The 20,608-nt window shown below is 41.5% G+C and overlaps 1 protein-coding gene across 1 annotated transcript in view; it reads left to right on the top strand.

Moving 5' to 3' along the window:
• Positions 1–18,961, top strand: part of NR4A3 (nuclear receptor subfamily 4 group A member 3) — a 43,848-nt gene extending 24,887 nt beyond the window's left edge. The window contains exons 7-8 of the mRNA XM_049770104.1: positions 1,654–1,832; positions 17,812–18,961. Of these exons, the coding sequence (XP_049626061.1) occupies positions 1,654–1,832; positions 17,812–18,059 (427 nt within the window). The 3' untranslated portion in view covers positions 18,060–18,961. The remainder of the gene's footprint in view (positions 1–1,653; positions 1,833–17,811) is intronic.
• Positions 18,962–20,608: the final 1,647 nt, after the last annotated feature.

Consider the following 20,608-nt stretch of genomic DNA (forward strand, 5'->3'; position numbering starts at 1 on the left):
GTGTGGTCCTAAAATCAATTAAAAGAAACAAAAATAAAATTAAAAAACTACTTGGGCCAGAGAGATAACATGGAGGTAGGGCATTTGCCTTGCATGCAGGACTGTGGTTCGAATTCCAGCATTCCATATGGTCCCTGAGCCTGCCAGGATCAATTTCTGAGCGTAGAGCCTCAGTGCCAGGTGTGACCCAAAAACAAACAAACAAAAAAAATTAAAAAACTACTACCTGGTATCTAAACTCCTTCAATATATTATTCTACAGGAGTATTTACAATTTCTTCTTCCTAAATCCCTCCAATTGCTGATTTTTAAGTGAAGGAACCACCAATTTACTAAATCTTATAGGGAAATTTTTTTCTTTCTACTCCCTACCATATTCTCATAAATTCATCTGAGTTACCAGACCTTTTCACATAAAATAGAGATTTCTGTGCCTCATTTTCATCTATTTGGTTTGGTGTTATTTTGGAGGATGTTCGGGAGTTTTCTTTTTAAGTCATGTTCCTATGAATCTGATATTGGAAATCGGACATCCAGGGTTTTATCTCAGATTGTCATTCTGTCTTGTGTACCTCCCTGGAGAGATCTACGGGCAAGATAGGGGTAGATTTGCAGCTAGAATGCTAGTGATGAGGATAATTTACACCAATCTCAGGAGCATACAATTTGAGTCACTAATGTAACTGTTAACTCTTAGGCAGGTGGCAAAGTAGGTGATAAGCTCCATAGAGACAGATCCCATTCAGCAAATCTTTTCCAGTGCCTCGTCCATGAAACTTGGGGTGCTCACGACACACTTGCTCAGTGAAAGAATGAATCAAGTATTTATTCAAAAGCACCATTAAAAAGATGATGACTTATTGATAAGAAAAGATAAAGCTGTGACAAGAATTTTAAAAGTGAAAAGAGGACAAGGTGATAATAGATAGTTTAAGCCATTTGCCTTGAACTCGGCCAATGCAGGTTAAATCTCCAGCATCCCATAGGGTCCTCTGAGCACCACTAGGAGTAATTCCTGAGTCAAGAGCCAGGAGTAAATGCTGAGCATCACTAGATGTGGCCCAGAAACAAACAAAAAAAAAAAAACTTTTTTAAGTTAAAGGAAAGCAGGACTGGGGTTGTAACTCATTGATGGAGAAGGAACCTTATATGTATAAAGCAGAAGGAAGGAAAGGAGGGAAGAAGGGAGGCAGGGTGGGCTTTGAGTATACTATATATACCAACACCTTCTTTTAAAGAAAGAAGCTTATCTGGGGCCAGGCGGTGGCGCTAAAGGTAAGGTGCGCCTGCCTTGCCTGCGCTAGCCTTGGACGGACCTTGGTTCGATCCCCCGGTGTCCCATATGGTCCCCCAAGCCAGGAGCAACTTCTGAGCACATAGCCAGGAGTAACCCCTGAGCGTTACCGGGTGTGGCCCAAAAACCAAAAAAAAAAAAAAAAAAAAAAGAAAGAAAGAAGCTTATCTTCCCTGGGGATAGAGACACCCATGGAAGTACCAGGGAAAAAACTTGTGTTCCTAAGGACCATAGATGTGTGGTGGCTTGGCAAGTTTCCACCCACTGTGCTGGGATGGAAACACTGTCCCATGGCTTTTTGGAAAGACCCCTATGTGACGTGTAGTGGTTAGCTCACCCTCCCTGACCTTGTCTTCCAGGTCAAACACTGCTGAAGATAAATTTGTGTTCTGCAACGGACTTGTCCTGCACCGACTTCAGTGCCTTCGTGGATTTGGGGAGTGGCTCGACTCCATTAAAGACTTTTCCTTAAGTTTGCAGAGCCTGAACCTTGATATCCAAGCCTTAGCCTGCCTGTCAGCACTGAGCATGATTACAGGTAAGGACCTCCCTGCTGGTACCCTAAGGGACCATCATCCTACTCCCACTTCTCTCCTGCCTATGATGAGGTACCTTCTGGTCTTGGCCATACCAGAAATTTGGGAAAATGATCACTGCAGCTGTTCTTTAATCTATTGGGTGAAACCTAGTTTAAATGGTGAGGGACATCAATGATTGATTTGTCATGAATTTGCAGGAAGGAGAATTCTTAGTGTGTTGACCTATTGTTAGCTACTGACCCAGGACATGAATATCTTCTGCATTTCCTGACAGCTAACCTAGGTACTTTGAGATTTACCATATTTTTCATACCATAAAGTGCACTCCCCCCCAAAAAAAAACAGATGGGGGAAAGTGTTACAGCCCCTTTATTGCAAACATACCACATAGTATGAGCAATCAGGTTAATGTACTTTCACAGTCACATATAGAGCTTTTGTTTAAGACTACCTGATCTCTGCTGCTACTTTTATTTTTTCTTGTTTTCCTCATCTAAAAACTGTGTGTCTTATGGTCAGGTGCATTTTATAGAATGGAAAATGTGTTATTTATTATATGTAGGGTCCCAAATGTTGCAAAGGAGTCCCAGGAGCTTTTCTAATGATTCTTGGATAAGTGGGCTGGCAATTCGATCCAAAGGTCTGTAAATGTGGTGCTGTTCAGACCCTATGGTGCTGGGAATCCCTGGGTTAACCCCCAGCAGTAGTGGAAGCTTCCAGGGCCATTTCCAGTGGTACTTGGAGGCCAAAGGCCATAACTGGGGGAACATTGCCAATAATCATACCTGGGTCAGCCTAGTCTTCACCCTACTCGCTGTATTATCTTCTGGTCCTCAGGCTTTATTATGTCAGAGGAAATTTGAAGGAAGTTCATCTAAACCAGTCTATTCCTGTGGGGTACAGGAGCAAATCTACTCCAGTTCTTGACTAGTGGTCCAAAGTAAAAATCAAAAAATATCTCACCTATAAAACACATAATTATTGAACCACTCGAATGCAAAGGCTACAGAAAACTGGAGATTTACAAAAAAAAAAAAAAGTAAACAGGGTTCAACTCAAAACTTAAAAGTTAGGAACCAGAAACAAACAAGACACAGATTTTTCGAGTTTGCCTTCTTTCTCCCTCTTAGTTATCTGTTTCTTTTCTGTCCTTTGTAGCTCAAGGATCCCAGAGTAGAATGAACTAGAAGGAGAATAAGAAAGGCCTAGTGGGGATGAGGGGGCAGATACCACCACCTGTGACTACTCTGGTGGCTCCTCTCCCTCTGCCCTTTCACACTCACAGAACTTCCTGCATGAGCTTGTCCTTCTGGACCAACCTAGGGCCTGACATCAGGTGGGGACTACAGGAGAGGCCAGAAAAAACCTGGGGTTCACCTCCCCTCTATTCCACCTGATCCTGAGCACAGACAAGGCTGTTTGAGGGCTAAGGGTCTGGTTCATTTTTTCTAGGAGAAAAATTTCTCACAGAATTTGCAGGTGGGTGTTGAGTGTTGCAGAGAGCAAACACATACTTGGGTACAGAGGGGTCATTGTCTCTGATGCCTCTGAGTTGTGCATTGCTTGTTGGTGCACTTTCCTGTAGGCTAATGTGAGATGTGTATGACTCACTGAATAGGGTAGGCTGCCCCATCACTTACTGGTTTTCATAATAGTAGAGAAAAGGAAGTAGCACTATGGTCGGAATCAGGCATGAACTTATTCCTTCAAGAGTAATGCCCTCTTCTTGGTCTTAGGTTACGAATGAGTAACACCTTTTATTTGTTTGTTTGTTTTTATTTGATTTTATTTATTAATTTACTTGCTATTGGGCCACATCCTGTGGTGCTTAGGTACTGCACTCAGGGATCACTTCTGGTGAGGCTCGGGAGACCATATGGGGTACTGGGAATTGAACCTGGATCAGCTACATGCAAGGCAAGCATCCTACCCTATCACTCTGGCCCTGAGAAGCTCATTTATTTTGAGAAGGGGCTATCTAAGAAAGAGAAGAACCCAACCAAAAACAAAGGCTGACTTAATAAGAATTTTAGTTTGAGGGCTTGCAAAGAGAACACAGAAACTCCTAATTCTTAGTCAGGGCACAATCACATGACTTCAATAGGACTGTAGAGACAGGGCTGAAACAATACAGTGGGTAAGGTGTTTGCTTGCATATGGCAGACCCAGGTTTGACCTGAAGCACTGTGCATGGTCCTCTGAGCCTTGCCAGGAGTGACCTCTGAGTAGTCAGGAGTAAGCTCAGAGCACCTGTCCTGCCACCTCCCTTCCTGCTCACCAGAAGATTAGTAGTTCAGAATCCATCTTTGAATAACAGCTCTTCAGCTGAGTTCCAAGACCATTCAGCCCTTTCGAGTATATCTAAAGATTCCAAACTAGAGAGTACTGGGCTGGAGAGATATTATAGAGGTATTAAGTATTAAGGCACTTATCTTGCATCTAGCCAACCCCTATGGGAACACCAGCACTACATATGGTCCCCAGCACCAGCAGGAGTAACTCCTGAGTACAGAGCCAGAAGACCCCTTGAACACAGTTAAGTGTGGTCAATACCCTTCACCCCTTTCCCCACCTCTCACCTCCACATAGATTTCTATTAAGTATAGAGTTTAATTAGTTAAAACAAAACACACAAACAACAAAACAGGAGCTGGCCTTGGCTTTCAGTAAATAGCGCCAGACTCACGTCTCTTTGGACATGGGCTCTAGCTAAACATGGGCTTTAGCTTGGTGACTGAGATATTCTGCTGCATGCCTGCAGGTTTTCAGAGATGAGAACCCACATCCCCAGAGGAAACTGAACATGCACACTCATTCCAGGGGCAGGGTCCATGGCAGGGTTGCGTGAGTGGGTATAAAGTCCTGAGAAAATGAAAGGAATGGGGATGGAAAATTACTGGAATTGTGTGGTAAAAGTTGTACATGGCTCCAGGGCATGAGAATTCTCTGTTGAGACACAAAATTGCTAAAGTCATTGAAAACAAGACTGTGACTAGTTTTAGGATGGAAACAACTCAAAAACAGAGTTGTGGTGCATGTGTTGTCTGGGTACATGGTACCTGAACACAGGTCCCCTGCATCTCCCTCTTGAGATGTCTGCTTTGATACTTTCATACTTTGGTACTGACATGTGTACTGGGGCTCTCTCTGCCTTTGGAGAATCCCAAACTCTCTCTTGAGTATATTACTCTCTCCCTCTACCCTTCTTCAGAATTTCTAAATGAAAATCTGTTTTTACTTTAAAAAAAAAAAAAGCACAGTTGTGGAAAATGATGCCCTCAGCTTGGCCTGAAAAATCTTTCACACCTCAGGGAAGAAACTGAATTTGTAGTGTGAGAGCGGTGAGATGCACAGATCATTCTGACTAGAGGATTCACAGCATTAAAGGAAGATTTTCCCCATTGCATCCTCATTTCCGCCCAACAGATGTTATACAAATAGAGCAAGATGGATATAAAGTAGATACAAACAGATGGATCCAATGTTTACCAAGAGAAAGAGAAAAGACCCTTTGAGTTGAGAGCACTGTGGTTTAAACCAGAGGCAGGAAGTCTTTTTTTTTTTTATACTGGGCCACTATTTATTATACAGTTCAGAGGTCATTTGATACAGGCATTTGGGACACTGACAGCTGATGCATCTAGATGTGTCTGTCCTGAATAATCCCAAAGCCAGGTCTTGTGATGCTGTGGTCCTTACCCCAGTAAAGCCTCTATCCTTCATTATTTGTTCACTCTCTTAAGTAGAATCTCCTTATGACAGCCACTAACCCATCAGTAACACCTAGTCTAAGCCTGTCCTGGCATCTGAGGTACCAGAGAATCTCATCCTGGAAAGACAGGTAGTTCAGAGCCAGAAATAGAATTTAGGAGAAGTTGTTGCCAGGCCTATCTGTGCCCTCAGTCTGAGGTATCATCTGCAATTAGAGCTGCCCCACCCATTTCTGTGGAGCTTGCTCAGGGAGAAGTAGAACTGGTAAGCAGAGCTAATGTGGACTCTGTGATGCAGCCATCAAGGTTTCCACCAAGGGTTCTACAATGAATATTGTAGCTATTGAGTCATGCCCCTTATTTCTTTGAACTTGTTTCCTTTTCTGTAAGAGAGAACCTCTCTTCTTGTGAAGCATCAGTGAGGGGCTCAGAAAAGTCTTTTGAGTAGCCAAACAGTTACAGGAATGCCTCAGAAATGGGCACATTCCTGCCCCCTTCCCCTGGGTAACCAGACTCAGTGACCTCAGGAAGCAGGTGGTGAGAGCGGCTCATCTGGTAAATCTCTCCTCTAGCTCAAGGTCTAGGCTTAAAGTGAGGGGGTGGGAATGCAGTTGCATTTACTCAGCACTCTTAATAGGCCCTATATCCAGGAGTTCTAAGCCACAAAAAAATTCTTTCTCTTCTGTTTTTTTTTTTATCTCATTTGTTGTTGTTGTTGTTGTTGTTGTTTTGGGCCACACCTAGAGATGCTCAGTAGTTATACCTGGCAATGCACAAGGAACCATATGAGATACCAGAGATTGAACTCAGGCCCATGTACAAGGCATGTGCCTTACCCACTGTACTATCTCTGGTACCCTTCCCCACTTTATGCACATGGCAATATTCTGCGACACACCTGTTGTGCTTAGGTTTGAAATGTGTTAACACGCCTAGAAATGGCAGAGATGGTAAAACCTGAGAGAGGGCAGTGTGAACTGTGGCAGAATCCAATTAAGCTGTGTTCTGGGAAATCTTGACTTCTGCATAAGTGGCATTGATCATAAAGGTGATTGCAAGCTCTCAGTCATGCTGTTGGCATGAACAAATTCATGTTAAAATTGTCTTTAACCACTCAAACCTCATGAAAAGAAAATAATTTCTTAAAAGTGAACTTCCAGGAATGTGCACATCCAAGGCATGTGTTTTTCTACTTGCATCCCATGCCTGGCCCAGAAGAAAACATTTCAAAGTGTACGTGAAAGATGCATTGTCCTAGAGGAAGCATGAGAGAGGAGGCTTTAATGCATTGTGGATCGTGGGATCCGTGGTTGTAGTGGCCAGACCTGAGATTGTGTCATGAGATTTTAGGGAAAGCAAAAGACTTTCTGGGGAAGAGTTGTCTATGTCATATTTATCTTATGGCTCAATAGTGTGACCTAATCTCAACATCTGATTCATTTCCCATAGACTAAAAAGGAAATGAGACTGAAAAGACAATTTGGACCTGGGGCTGAGAGGCATGTTTAGTTCCCAAATGTCACTTTACAAATCATGGCATTAAGTGTTCTTTGAGGCTTCTTTTTCCAGCTCAGTTCTTTGGTCAAGGAGGAAAACATGTGTCTTTCTTATCTGTGAGGTGTATGTATGTATGTATATATGTATGTATGTATGTATGTATATTTTCTGACTCTCTTGTACTCTAATATCAAGGAGGAGGGAGGCAGAAGGAGAGCAGACAGCAATAAAACTGTGACATGGCAGAGCTGAGCAGGTGGTGATTCCACCAGGCCCTTTGCCAGCTGTCTTCTTTTTTTTTTTTTTTTTTTTTTTTGGTTTTTGGGTCACACCCGGCACCGCTCAGGGGTTACTCCTGGCTCTATGCTCAGAAATCGCTCCTGGCAGGCTCAGGGAACCATATGGGACACCAGGATTCAAACCGATGACCTTCTGCATGAAAGGCAAACGCCTTACCCTCCATGCTATCTCTCCAGCCTCACCAGCTGTCTTCTAGAATGCCCTGCTTCCCTCTTAATGGTCACCTGGTGACCTGGTTTTGAATTAACACCTATGCTTCAGGCAAAACTATAGGTAAAGCTTAGCTGAGCGATTGAGATTTTTCCCAAAGAAGGTTTTATAGATTAGAGACTGCCATTAAAGAATATGCCATGCTGCTTTGCTGCTTCCTAGTTGTTTGACATGGGGCAAATTCATCACCTTTTCTGAGGGTCATCTCTCTCTCTCTCTCTCTCTCTCTCGCCCTCTTTCTCCCTCTCTCCCCTTCTCTCTCCCTCCATCCCTCCCTTCATCCCTCCCCTGTTTTGGGACTACACCTGGCAGCATTCAGTAGTTACTTCTGGCTCTGCGCTCAGAAATCACTCCTGGCAGGCTTAGGGGACAATATAAGATGCCCAAGATTGAACCCAGGTTCATCCTGGATCAACCACATGCAAGACAAATGCCCTACTACTGTGCTATCACTCTGGCCCAGTTTTCTCATTTTTAACAAAGTTAAAGATGTCTAGTTTAGAAGCTTGTTGTAAAGCCAAAATGAGTTCATCTGTCCTTTGCGAAGGAAAAAAATAGATAAACCTTTTTATTATTTTTTAATAATTTCTTTATTTAAACACCAAGGTTACAAACATATTTGTAATTGGGTTTCAGCCATAAAATGCATACACCACTGCACTAATGCAACTTTCCTGTCAGCAGTGTCCCCTTTCCCTTCTCCCACATCCCCTGCCAGTCTTTAAGAGATAAACACAGAATAGTATCACTTATATAGAGGAGTTAAGAAAAATAAAAGACAGTATAGTAATAATACCCAGAGACAATAGCGATGAGGGCCGGAAGGACCAGCCTATGACATGAAGCTTATCACAAAGAGTGGCGAGCTCAGGTAGAGAAATAACTACACTAACAACTACCATGAGAATGATAGAGTTTTTTGCTTTTCAGTTTTTGGGCCACACCCAGTGACGCTCAGGGGTTACTCCTGGCTATGCACTCAGAAATCGTTCCTGGCTCGAGGGACCATATAGGATGTCAGGGGATCAAACTGTGGTTCGTCCTGGGTCAGCCAGCTACATGTAAGGCAAATGCCCTACCACTGTGCCATCGCTCCAGCCCTGAGAATAATAGAGTTTTTATTATTTTTTTAAGTGAAACAGTTTTTTTGGTTGGGTTTTGGTTTGGGGCCTACAACCTGATGGTGGTGCTCAGGGATCACTCTTGGCTTTGTGCTCAAAGGTCACTTCTAGTGGTGTTTGGGTGGTGGGGAGGTTATGTGGTGCAGAAATTGGAGTAAAATATTGAAGTAAAATATTTAAAGATATTTAAGGAGGGAGACACAGAGAATGTGACATATTCAAGAGAACATGGGCTGCTCCAGAGGGGACAGAGCCAAGGGGACACATCTCTGGTTGAGATGCAAGCCAAGTTCAAGATAGATCATGACCAAACATTCATCATTGTGCCAGATTTTATGTTTTTTTCTGTTTTGGAAATACACTGGCCATACTCAGGGATTGTTCCCAGCAATGCAGCCTCCTAGACTATCAGGGTTCTAGCCTCAGGCACCCCAAAGCAATGCATATTCTATACTTCTACAAACCATCTCCTAAAAAGTCCCAAAATATTGTCTCACACATTTCCTCCTAGAGCGCCAAAAGAATCCTTTCTACCTAGATTGTGAGTTTCTCCCCACTACCACTCTCCCTTCTCTCCCCCTGGTTGTCTTTGGTTGATGACTGGGGGTAAACACTCACTAGTTGTGTTGCTTGTCAGAGCCACTCTAGTACTCATATATGCCCTCACCCAGGGTCACATTCCTGGCTGCAGCTCTTGTTCCCCATGGTGTATGCACAAGGCCTCAGTGCACCACAGCTTGCAAATGTTGTAGCCTCAGAGGTCCCAGCCAGCATAGATGTCAGCACAGCTGTCTATGTAGGGGCAGCACTGGGATGAAATTCATGGCCACACATTTTTGAGGCTAGTGGCACCTATAACTACTGAGCCAAACCACCTTGATCCACACCACAGTTTCTTAAGGGAGACTCTTCTCTTTTTCTGCTTTGTTTTGAGGCCATGTCTAACAGTGTGCAAGGCTTATTCCTGGTTCTTCATTCAGGGATCACTACAAGCAGGGCTTGATATGGTACCAGGGATTGAGCTGGGTCAGCCGTATGCAAGCCAATTGCATTTACATTTGAAGATGTCTTACATATGGCAAAGAATGGTTGGTGGCATGAATGAGATATTTGTGAATGTTAGAAAACTTCCAAACTTGGAAGACCTGGTTTAATTTATTTTTTAGCCCTCCATTCAATTCTTAAAAAATAGTCTGAAGGATCTGGATTATGATTCAGCAGTAATCTTGCATTTTTGAAGAGGAAGGAAGGAAGGGAGAGATGAAGGGAGGGAGGGAGGGAGGGAGGGAAGACTCACTCAACTGACTAGAGCAGATTCTTTGAATTTTGAAGGCCCACATTCAATCCCTAACAGCACATTATCTCCTAAGCATTGTCAAGAGCAAGCCAGGCATGCTAGAATGCTCCAGAAAAAGATGAAGATAGTCTTAAATCTTAAGGACTAACGTTGTTCAATTCAGATAAATTCAATATATCTTCCACATGACTAGCATAAACCCTTTCTCTCTAGTCTGCACTTTGCATGCAGATGATGGACACCCACTCTCATAAGTCAGAGAAAGACATTGGGAAAGCTCTGGTGGCCTCCTCAGGCCATCTACTCCCTGCAAGTATACAGCTGGGGGAAGTCCTGGTCAGCACAGGCTCACTGTCAGGTTTAGTGTCAGCGAAGCCTAAGAGGGTCTTGTAGTAGTAGCAAGAGGACTTTCTGGGGAAACTGGGGCACTCAGAGCAGCACCAGGAAGTCCTACTTGTTATCTCTTTGAACCCCACAAATCCCTCCCTGAGAGTGCGTTTTTATCCTTCAGGCATCGCTGTGGCTACCAGACTTCCCTGGGCCCTGAGACCTGCTTAGTTGATAGAGAAGGAGCTGGTTTTCCATATGGGAAGGAACATCTCCTGATAGCTCTTATCTCCTCTCTCCTCCTTCCCTGCCTGCTTTGTGCTGCAAGAAAGAAAACTTAACGTTTTGTCTATGTGCAAAAGGAGCAGAACTGGGAACTGGAGAAGAGAAACATTGAGCCAAATATCAGAAAAAGTTGCTTGGGTCTAGGCAATAACTCAGAAGGCTAGAGTGCATGCTTTGCACACAGGAGGCCTGGATTTGATCCCCAAGCAGGAGCAATTTTTGAGCACCAAGCTTGGAGTAGCCTCTTAGCACTGCAGGGTGTGGCAAAAAAAAAAAGAAAAGAAGTATAGAGAAATTGCAAATAGAATTATTTGCAATCAAAACTAAGAAGCTGTGAGCAGTGAAGCTGTTTATAAGCAGATTAGAAAAAAACACTGTCTTAGGGGTACCTGGACTGACAAAAGCCGATTTTCTCCAGATTTCCTATGTATAAAAATCATTGGGCATCTTGTTAAATCTCAGGCACTGTCAGGTGGGCCTTGGATCAGGACTGAGATGGATCCAAACTCTCTAACAAGCTCACAGATGTTGCTGATGTTGCAGTATAGGGAGCTACTTACCATTGAGTGGTAAGGAATAAGGATTAATAAGGATCAATATAGGATTCCTTGAAATTAATCATGCCTGCTATTTTTCAAATGCTTCATGCCAGTCTCCATGACAAGACCTCTAGGTGTGTTATATTGCGTAATGTTGCTTAGTAAATAGATGTTGAAGTACCTGCATTCCATTACTGCAGGGATGGGAAGCAGAGACCAGTCGAGAGCTATCCAAATAGCTGTCAATACTGCCTAGATAACAGAACTTAAAGAGGTGGCCCTGAGACAGTGAGGTTGAGAGGAGCAGGCAGATGGCCTGGACTGTCATGATGAGGATAACTAAAGTCCTTGCAACCAGAAAAATAAGATGCGGAGGGGTAGGAGACGATAAATATCATGAATAGAGGGCTGATTGGAAGAGGAAGTTAATAAGTTGAAACTCGGGCAGAGGATACTTGCTAGTATTGATTAAATATTGACCACAGGCCAAGATGGTTCCTAATACTTTATTAACTCACCCATGTCTAAAAACAACCATTATGAACCTATTATATAAGTGTAAGAGCAGCCTCAGAGCCACTCAGTTAATAAGATAGAGAGCAAGGTTTTACTACCTGGAAAGTTGTTTCCAAAGCCGCTGCTCTGATGAGTGTCAGGGTTGTATAGTTCTTGCTATTGTTTATTAGCTATTTTTAGCTTTCAATGTATGTATTCTGAGCAACTTATACACTTAGTATTCACTTAATCATATTTTTTTAGAGTCTTAATCTTCCATTTATATGTTAGTTTAACAGATATTTACTGGGTGTCTCTGTACAATGGGCAGGATGCTGAGTAGACAAGAGAGAGAAAAGTCTATAACCCTGTGGAGCTTTTATTTAATGGATAAAATTGGCTACCCCCATCTAAATATCTGATTTCAAGCTGTCAGCTTCTGCAAAAGGGAAAACAAATAGTGTGTCACAGGAGGACATAATTTCCACTAGGGATAAAAGGGACAGCTCCTGGAAGAAATAACTGATCTGTGATTTAAAGGATGAGTACATCTGGGGCCAAAGAGATAATCAACAAGTAGGGCAATTTCTTTGTATGTGACTGACCTGGGGTTGCATCCCTGACACCACGTATAGCCCCACCAGTTCCCCACTAGACCTAAACACACTGGGTATGGGCCCTCAAAGTAAGTGAAAAACACACCTGAATGGTTCTATTCTCTTCTCTCTGCCTCCCTCTACCCTTCCTCTTTCTTTTCTATCTCTCTCTTCTTCTGCTTTTATCTCTCCCTCTTTCTCCCTTTCTCCCTCTTGCCTCTTAGTCAAGATGTCCATGGTGTAAAGAGCTGACAGACAGGAATATAACAGCATCTTCACACACCAGCACCACAAATGGCTTAGGAACATGAGCTGCTATCTTTGTTTTGTTTACTGCTCTAACCCCAGAGGCAGCAACTCAGACTAGGTAGTACTCAATAAATATTTGCTGACAGAAGTAATTAATCAATTAGTTAATTAGGTACACTGAAAGCAGAAGGGCGTCTGAGTTTGTCTCAGGATAAGGGGAAACATTTGAACCAAACAGTCCGGTAGAGCAGAAATACCTTCTGGACTTGAAGGGAAAGAATTCACCCATGTTTATTTTGATCATGAGCACTTAATGCTCTGAGTTTTAGATTTATTAATCTACTCAGTAAAGACCATCCTAGTCCTCCCTAATTTCACAGTACAATAAGGTACAATAAAATAATGAAATAAGGGCCCGGAGAGATAGCACAGCGGCGTTTGCCTTGCAAGCAGCCGATCCAGGACCAAAGGTGGTTGGTTCGAATCCTGGTGTCCCATATGGTCCCCCGTGCCTGCCAGGAGCTATTTCTGAGCAGACAGCCAGGAGTAACCCCTGAGCACTGCCGGGACTGACCCAAAAACCAAAAAAAAAAAAAAAAAAAAAAAAAGAACAAAAAAAAATAATGAAATAAATGAATAAAATAGAATAAAATGGTGAAAGAGAATGGGTGTAATAGGAAATGTTAAATGTCTCTTTATTTTCAGGATGCAATAGTAAAATATTAGTGTAGGTAATACCAGGCACTAGTCAATATTAGCATTAAATGACTCAGATCCTTTCCACTTTACATGTTTTTTGATTGTGACAGTTAAAGCCATTACTTAATCATATAGATCTAGAATTTATATTTCAAAATATTGGACACATGGTGCCTGTATTAAATAATGAAGTAGAGGATAAAACATGATGGAGAAAGGGCTGTAGAAATAGTAAAGCAGATAAAGCATATGCTTTGTTTGAGGGCAATCTGGGTTTTATCCCCACTGTCCCAACTTGTCCCCAGAACCTCACCAAGGATGTTTTGCTGAATGCAGATTGCCAAGTTCTGAGTGTAGGAGTAAGCCTTGAACACCAATGAGTGTGCCCAAAACTAACCAAAAAATGATGGGGAATAAAATGCAAGCAATACTGAGAAGCTTGTCTCATTTGGTGAAAAAAGATATTAGACTCAAATCTGTATATGGTTTTCTCAAAAGGGAGAAATCCAAATGCCTGATTTCTCCCAGATTTTATGCTCTCTGCATTTATTACAGCCCCAATTTACTAAGCATTACTGAGGAAAAGATGGGGTCCCACAAACTGAAATGTCAGAAATGGAAGCTTTAAGGAATTTTAGATTTTTAGGAAGGTCCCACCCAAAGACTCCCTAGTGACTAGAAAATCTTGCTGACTGCTTGCAGCAGTTTACATAGAAACTGAATTTTATCACAGTCCTTTTGAAAAACGTAAAGAAGCCATAAATCCAGAAGCTGTTCAAAACAACAAAGAAGGTGCCTTTAGCTTCTAACAGGAGGGCCTCTGAATTCCTCAAGGAATTCCAGGCCCAGGGTTGATCCAGCTGGCAGGAGGTATCGATCTCCCGTTGAATTCACTGAATAAATAATGGTTGCCATAGTTATTGAGCAGCCACCACTGGTTGGAGAGCAGGAAAAACTCTGAGTTTGGCCCTGAGAAAGTCTGTTACAAGGTTCCATAATCAACCCCCTCCAGAAATCCAGCCAACACACTGCTCTGTTCCTTTATCCTGGTAATGAATATGGGATCTTACATATAATACCAGACACGAGGCACCCAGAAGAGGGGAAAGCTGAAATCAATGAATTAGTATTTTGTTCTAGGAAAAGCATCTTTCCCTGGCTTATGGGCCTAATTTGATAGGTCTCAGTATTAATAGAATTTACTCTCAGCAAGATAGACTGTTTGAACGTGTAAGAGCTACGAAAAGACCTCATAAAGGACCAAATCCCAGTTTGTTCCATTTTCACATAATTATCCAACATAGCACAGGGACATTGAAAGGAAGGAAAAAGAGTTATCTGACAATCTTGTGAATATTTTCACTTTTATTTTCTTTCCTTCTCTAAATGCAGAATTAATTTTTATGTTGGTATAATCAAAGCTTAGAAGCCATTTTTAGTTTCTTTATGTAATACAATAAGATACATATTTTCTATGAGGCCTCAAAGCCTGCTTATTTGTCCTTTTTCATATTCACAGAATTGTCATTTTTACTTGACAGCTTCCTATTCCACTAGCCTTAATTTTTCCAGTTCTTTTTTTCTTTGAGTATACACTTTCTCCATATTACTCCATGCATAAAATTCTATTCTTCTGTAGAAAATTTTCTTCAGATAACTACAGGATTACTTTGGTCAAAGACTATGACCATATTAATGCTCTTGAAATTTACTGCCAAACTTGCAGTCTGGTTTTGTTTGTTTTGTTTCCTTCTGTTTTATTTTGTTGGGGGCCAGAGAGTAAGAGGAAATTTTAGGCAGATCATCACTGCAGGCAAGATTTGTCTTATTCATTCATGGGTGTTGCTGAGACAAAACTCAGCAACTATGCATTTAGCAAGATAAACCACAAAGGACAGGTTTGCACTGGGGCTGATTAGCCAGTGGTTTCCTTTAGAAAGCAAAACCATACACTGCAGACATAGGATTTGGGAGTCACAGCCACCTCTTGTTTGAGCTTGTAGTTGCCAGCTATTTGCCATGTTGGGCATGTTCTTAGGTGCTGATGATACTCTGCATGTACCAGCCTTGAGTTGACAAAACACTTGAGCAGACCATAATTTTATTTTAGTCTTCCAGTAGCTTACTGTGGGATGTGGGTTTTATTACACATTTACTTTTGTTTTTGTGGTTAATGTTTAAGATTCTGTTGGGGATGTGGCTCTATAATAAAGTGCATGCCTTACATGAATGAGACATGGGCCATAGAAACATAGGCCAGCTGTCTGCCTTGCACACAGCTGACTTGGACTTGATCCCAAGAACCCCATATGTATGGTCTTCTGAACACTACCAGGAGGAATTCCTGTGCACATAGCCATGACCACAACCAAGTGTGGCCAAAGCCAAAAAAACAAAATAGCACTGGAGGGGAAAATAATATAAAATATTTAAGATAACATAAAAAGGAATAAAGAATATAACATAGATTTACAAGTAAAGCCCACTCTGTGATCCCCATTTTCCTGGGAGGATCTTTAGCTCCATGGCATTGAAATTGTGTTTTGTGTGTATTTTGTTTTAGTACTCAATGACTACTCTTGGTTCTATGTTGGTTCTATGTTCAGGGCTCCACATGTGGTACCAGTAATCAAGCCAAAGTTGGTTTTGTATAAGAGTTGGGCCTGGGGGCCAGAACAATAGCATAGCTGTAGGGCATTTGCACATTAATATCATTATAAAGCACTATATCTTAAGAGACTAGAGATAATCCATAAAGGACTGGAGGGCTAGTACATGAGTTAAGACAGCTGTCCTGTATGCAGCTGATCTTTAGCTCTGCATAGAGTCCTCCACCAGGAGTAATCCTTGAGCACAGATTAAGCTCTTAGCACAGCTAGGTGTAGCCAAAAAACCATATTATAATAGATAGGTGTTGGAAGGGACCTTAGAAGTCATTAAGTCCAACTTCCTCCTTTTAAGATACTCCAGAAAGAGGAAGGCACTCAACTAGTCCTACAGTAAGCTATCCCCATTGGAAGACTACAGATCACCTGCTCCCTGGGCCTCTTCCTCTTTAGCACAAGAGAAGGATTAACATGTCTGGATAGTTGCTTCTTTTTGCTGATAGCTTTTTGTTTTTTGGGGTTTTTTTCTTCATTTGTTTTTCACTTTTTTGTTTGTTTCTGGGTCACACCTAGCGATGCTCAGGGTTACTCCTGGTTCTGTGCTCAGACATGGCTCTGGCAGACTCAGGAGACCATATGGGATGCCAGAAATCAAACCATCATCAGTCCAAGGTCAGCCGCATGCAAGGCAAATGCCCTACCACTGTGCTAGCTCTCTGGCCCCTTGTTTATCATTCTGCTTTAATAGAATACTCTCCATAGGTCAGAGAGTGTTCAGTGGGCTTTGCATGCAAAGAGGGCCTAATCCAATCCCAGTAACACATGATCTCCCAGTCACTCCAAAAGTGGCAGAATCAGGAATAGCCCAAGTTCAGTCCCATATGGTTCCCACACAAAAATGAATAAAAGTTTCAATACTTTTTATTGAAAAAGTATTTTTACCAATACCTTTAACAAAAATATTCCTGGGGACAGAGTAATAACACAGCAGGTAGGGCATTTGCCTTGCACACAGCCAACCCAGGACAGACCCTGGTTTGATTCCCAGCATTCCATATGGTACACTGAGGGGTCGAAGCGGTGGCACAAGGGGTAAGGAGTCTGCCTTGCCTGTCCTAGCCTAGGACGGAGTCCCATATGGTCCCCCAAGCCAGGAGTGATTTCTGAGTCTGGAGTAGCCCCTGAGCGTCACCAGGTGTGGCCCAAAACAAACAAAACAAAAAAACAAAAGTATTCTTGACTTAAAAAAACTAGTCAAATCTTCTCAGGCTGGGGAGATGGCTCAAAGAACTGGAGCATGTGTTTTATTTTTATGCTAGAGATCCACATTTGATCCCAAACATTGCATGGTCCCCAGTACCTCCAGGCACTGAGCCACAGGAAGTGATCCCTAAGTACTATCAGGTATAGCCTCCAACCAAAATTTTTTAAGGAATGTATGAGTTCCTATTGGAAGGATATTTTTCTCTCTAAAATTATTATTTTAGAGCTCAGTAGAAGAGAAAATGTCTGGTATATACGTTTTTAAGGTCTGGGATTTGATTCCTAGAAACACACACACTCACATACACACATACAATTCTATGACTTTGCAAAACTGCTTTGCTTGAGGATAATGTGTGTAAAACAACGATGTTCTTCATTTTACAAGTATATTGTGTTTGAGAAGTTAAGAGAATGACTCAAGGTCAAACTTGGAGATCATGGCCATGAGTGACCCCTAGGAATGGGCAGTGGGGACACTTGGATTATAAAACAGAAACATCAAAGCAGGACCGACACAGGTCTCCTCCATAGGGAATTGAGAGTTCTCTGTAATTAAACTGCCAAGAGTCAGAAAGATAGTACAAGAGTTAAGTAATTGCCTTGCTTGTGGTGGACTCTCATTCAAGCCCTAGCACCACTTAGGGATGTCCCTCTGAGCACAGGGCTGGGAATAGCCCTAGAGCACAGTCAGGTATGACCCAACCCTCTCTCCCCCACTCCCCCACCAAATACAGATGTAACTGTATTTGTAACCTAAACTTCCCTTGCTTGTGCCCTGCAGAACGACATGGGTTAAAAGAACCAAAGAGAGTGGAGGAACTATGCAACAAGATCACAAGCAGCTTAAAAGACCACCAGAGTAAGGGACAGGCTCTGGAGCCCAGCGACAGCAAGGTGCAAGGAGCCCTAGTGGAACTGCGCAAGATCTGCACATTGGGCCTGCAGCGCATCTTCTACCTGAAGCTGGAGGACTTGGTGTCTCCACCCTCCATCATTGACAAGCTCTTCCTGGACACTCTGCCTTTCTGAGCATGGGCAAGTGGCTGAACAGCCGCATCATTAGCACCTACGGTGAAGCCGCCGTGTAGGGCTGGGTCTGGACACATACCAGTTTCTGTCCGGAAGAGAAAAGCCACTCCAATAGGAAAGAAAGACTTTTTCCCCTCTTTCTGGCACTTTTCCTTATAACTTAACGCCAGAAAACTTGCAAAGTATTGTGATGGGATTATGTTTTCTATTTAGGCTTTGGGGTTAGGGTGGGAGGTGGGGGTCTAGTTCATGAGGGTTTTCTAAGAAATGGCTAATGAAGCACTTTTGGATGGAGGAGAGGAAAAAAAGGATTATATAACTGTTTTTGAACCTCTTTCTGGGGAATACTATTATAGTTGTTTTGTATTTAAAAAGAACAGCCAAGAGTTGTTCAGCAGGGTAAGATGTGTCTTGAGATTGATCCTTCTAGAATACACTTTTCTGAGTCAAGGGTATGTTATGTGGTGCAAACAAGGCAGAAATTCCCTCTTCTTAATTTCCTTCTTCCTTGATTCCTTTGTTTTTCTTTCAACAAATGGTTCTGAAAGATGTTAGATAACCTAGAAATCAAATATAGCAAAGTGAAAATGGCTGTTCGCTTCCATATACAAGTGCAATTTAAAAGTGCTGTCTTACTTAGTCTTGTTTATAAACTCTCCTTTATATTATATGGAAACAAAAAGGACGTAGTCACATGAGCAAATGACATGTTTGCTAATTTTTCTAGAAGTTTTGTCTTACTTTCCCTGTTGAATCTTTCCGAGGTCTGGGCTATCCAAGATTTTAGGCCATTCTGGGTGGTAATAGATTCCTGCTCTGACTATTCAGCTGTGAAGTAAGGGGCTGATATTAGAAAATGGATCACATACAGATGTTCTGGTTGGTTCTGTCAACCCAGCTAAAGTCCTATAAACCTGCTTTAAGCTGACCACCCATTCAGAAGTCACAGAAATATTCATTGAGTCTTGCATGGAATTCCTAGACAAGAACGTGAGAAATAAGTAGGAACTGGATCATACAGGGTAAGCAACAGGTAAAAAAGGGTTTTTAAAGTATATATAATTTAATTTTGTTATCAAAAAGGCAATTATGGAGAGCATAAGCTAGTCTTATTTTTAAAAAATTAGTATGAATGTGAATACTAGAAAGGATTAGTGGGCTGCGTTTCAACATTCCGTGTTCGTACTCCCTTTTGTATGTTTATACTGTTGATGCCATATTATTATGAGATAATTTGTTGCATAGTGTCCTTCTTTGTATAAACATTTGTATGCACGTTATATTGTAATAGCTTTGCCTGTATTTATTGCAAGACCACCAGCTCCTGGAAGCTGAGTTACAGAGTACTTAAATGGGGTGTTCACAGTGACTTGGATACACCAGTTAGAAATTAAATAAGCAAATATATATATAAATATAGCAGGTTACATATATATTTATAATGTGTCTTTTTATTAACCATTTGTACAATAAATGTTATTTCTCATGAAGTTATTTTATGGTTCATTTGCAGTGACTTTTAAGGCAGTACTGTTTAGCACTTTGATATTAAAATTTTTGCTTATTGTTTTCCTAAATTCAAATACTGTTTGAAAATTTTTAGGTCTAAAAGTCTTTATATTATATATTCTGTATCACGTCAAAAATATCCTTGGCCATTTTGCTAAGAAACAACTTTGAATGTCAAACTGATGTCACAGTAGTTTTTGTTAGCTTTAAAGTCATTTTTGCTTTGGTCTTTTTAAAGGAAAAAAAAAACTATGCTGTTTATATTGTCATTAAATTATACAATCAAACAAATGCCAAATGAGTTGCCTAATTGCTGCAAGGATAACCCAGATAGAAAATCATGTTTCTGTTTTCTCGAGTCATTCTGATATTTGATCATGCATTATGTTTGTTTGAACTTCGACAAAAGATTATTTTTATATCAAGATGCTAGGATCTTGAATGTTAGGATCAAAGACATTAGTCTTGGAAGGGGTCTAAATTGTCAACCTGGCCAACTCCTTGAAATTCAAAAAAAGGAGGCTGAAGAGATGGTTTAGCAGGCTGAGCACATGCTTTGAATGGGGAGGCCTGGGTTTGATCCTGGAACCACGTGGTTTCCTTAGCAACACTGGGACTGATCCTTGAGCACAAAGCTGGGATAACCCAGAGCACTATTAGATATAGCTCCCAAACAAATAAGTAATTAAAAAAATAAACAAAATCTAAAAGGAAATTCAAAGGAGAGCAAATTGAGACCCAGAGAACAGTAAAGAATGATCTGATGTCCAGCAGCTAGTAGTAGAATCAAGACTAGAACTGAATCCTCCTTTCCATAATCTTAATTCACAGTATCTAGAGTGAAAAACATAACTACTAACATGGACATTTGACCTGGTAATAACCATAAGTAAAGACTACTACTGCATTAAATTTTGAGCTTATATGCAAACATAATAAACATTAAATATCAGAAAGCTAATATTTCATACAAGGTAGCTTCAGACCAAATTTAACTCGAATAAATTAGGATTGCTGTGCATACATAACCTTTTGGTGCA

The sequence above is a fragment of the Suncus etruscus genome, chromosome 1 (assembly GCF_024139225.1).
Source record: "Suncus etruscus isolate mSunEtr1 chromosome 1, mSunEtr1.pri.cur, whole genome shotgun sequence".
NCBI classification, from domain to species: Eukaryota; Metazoa; Chordata; class Mammalia; order Eulipotyphla; family Soricidae; genus Suncus; species Suncus etruscus.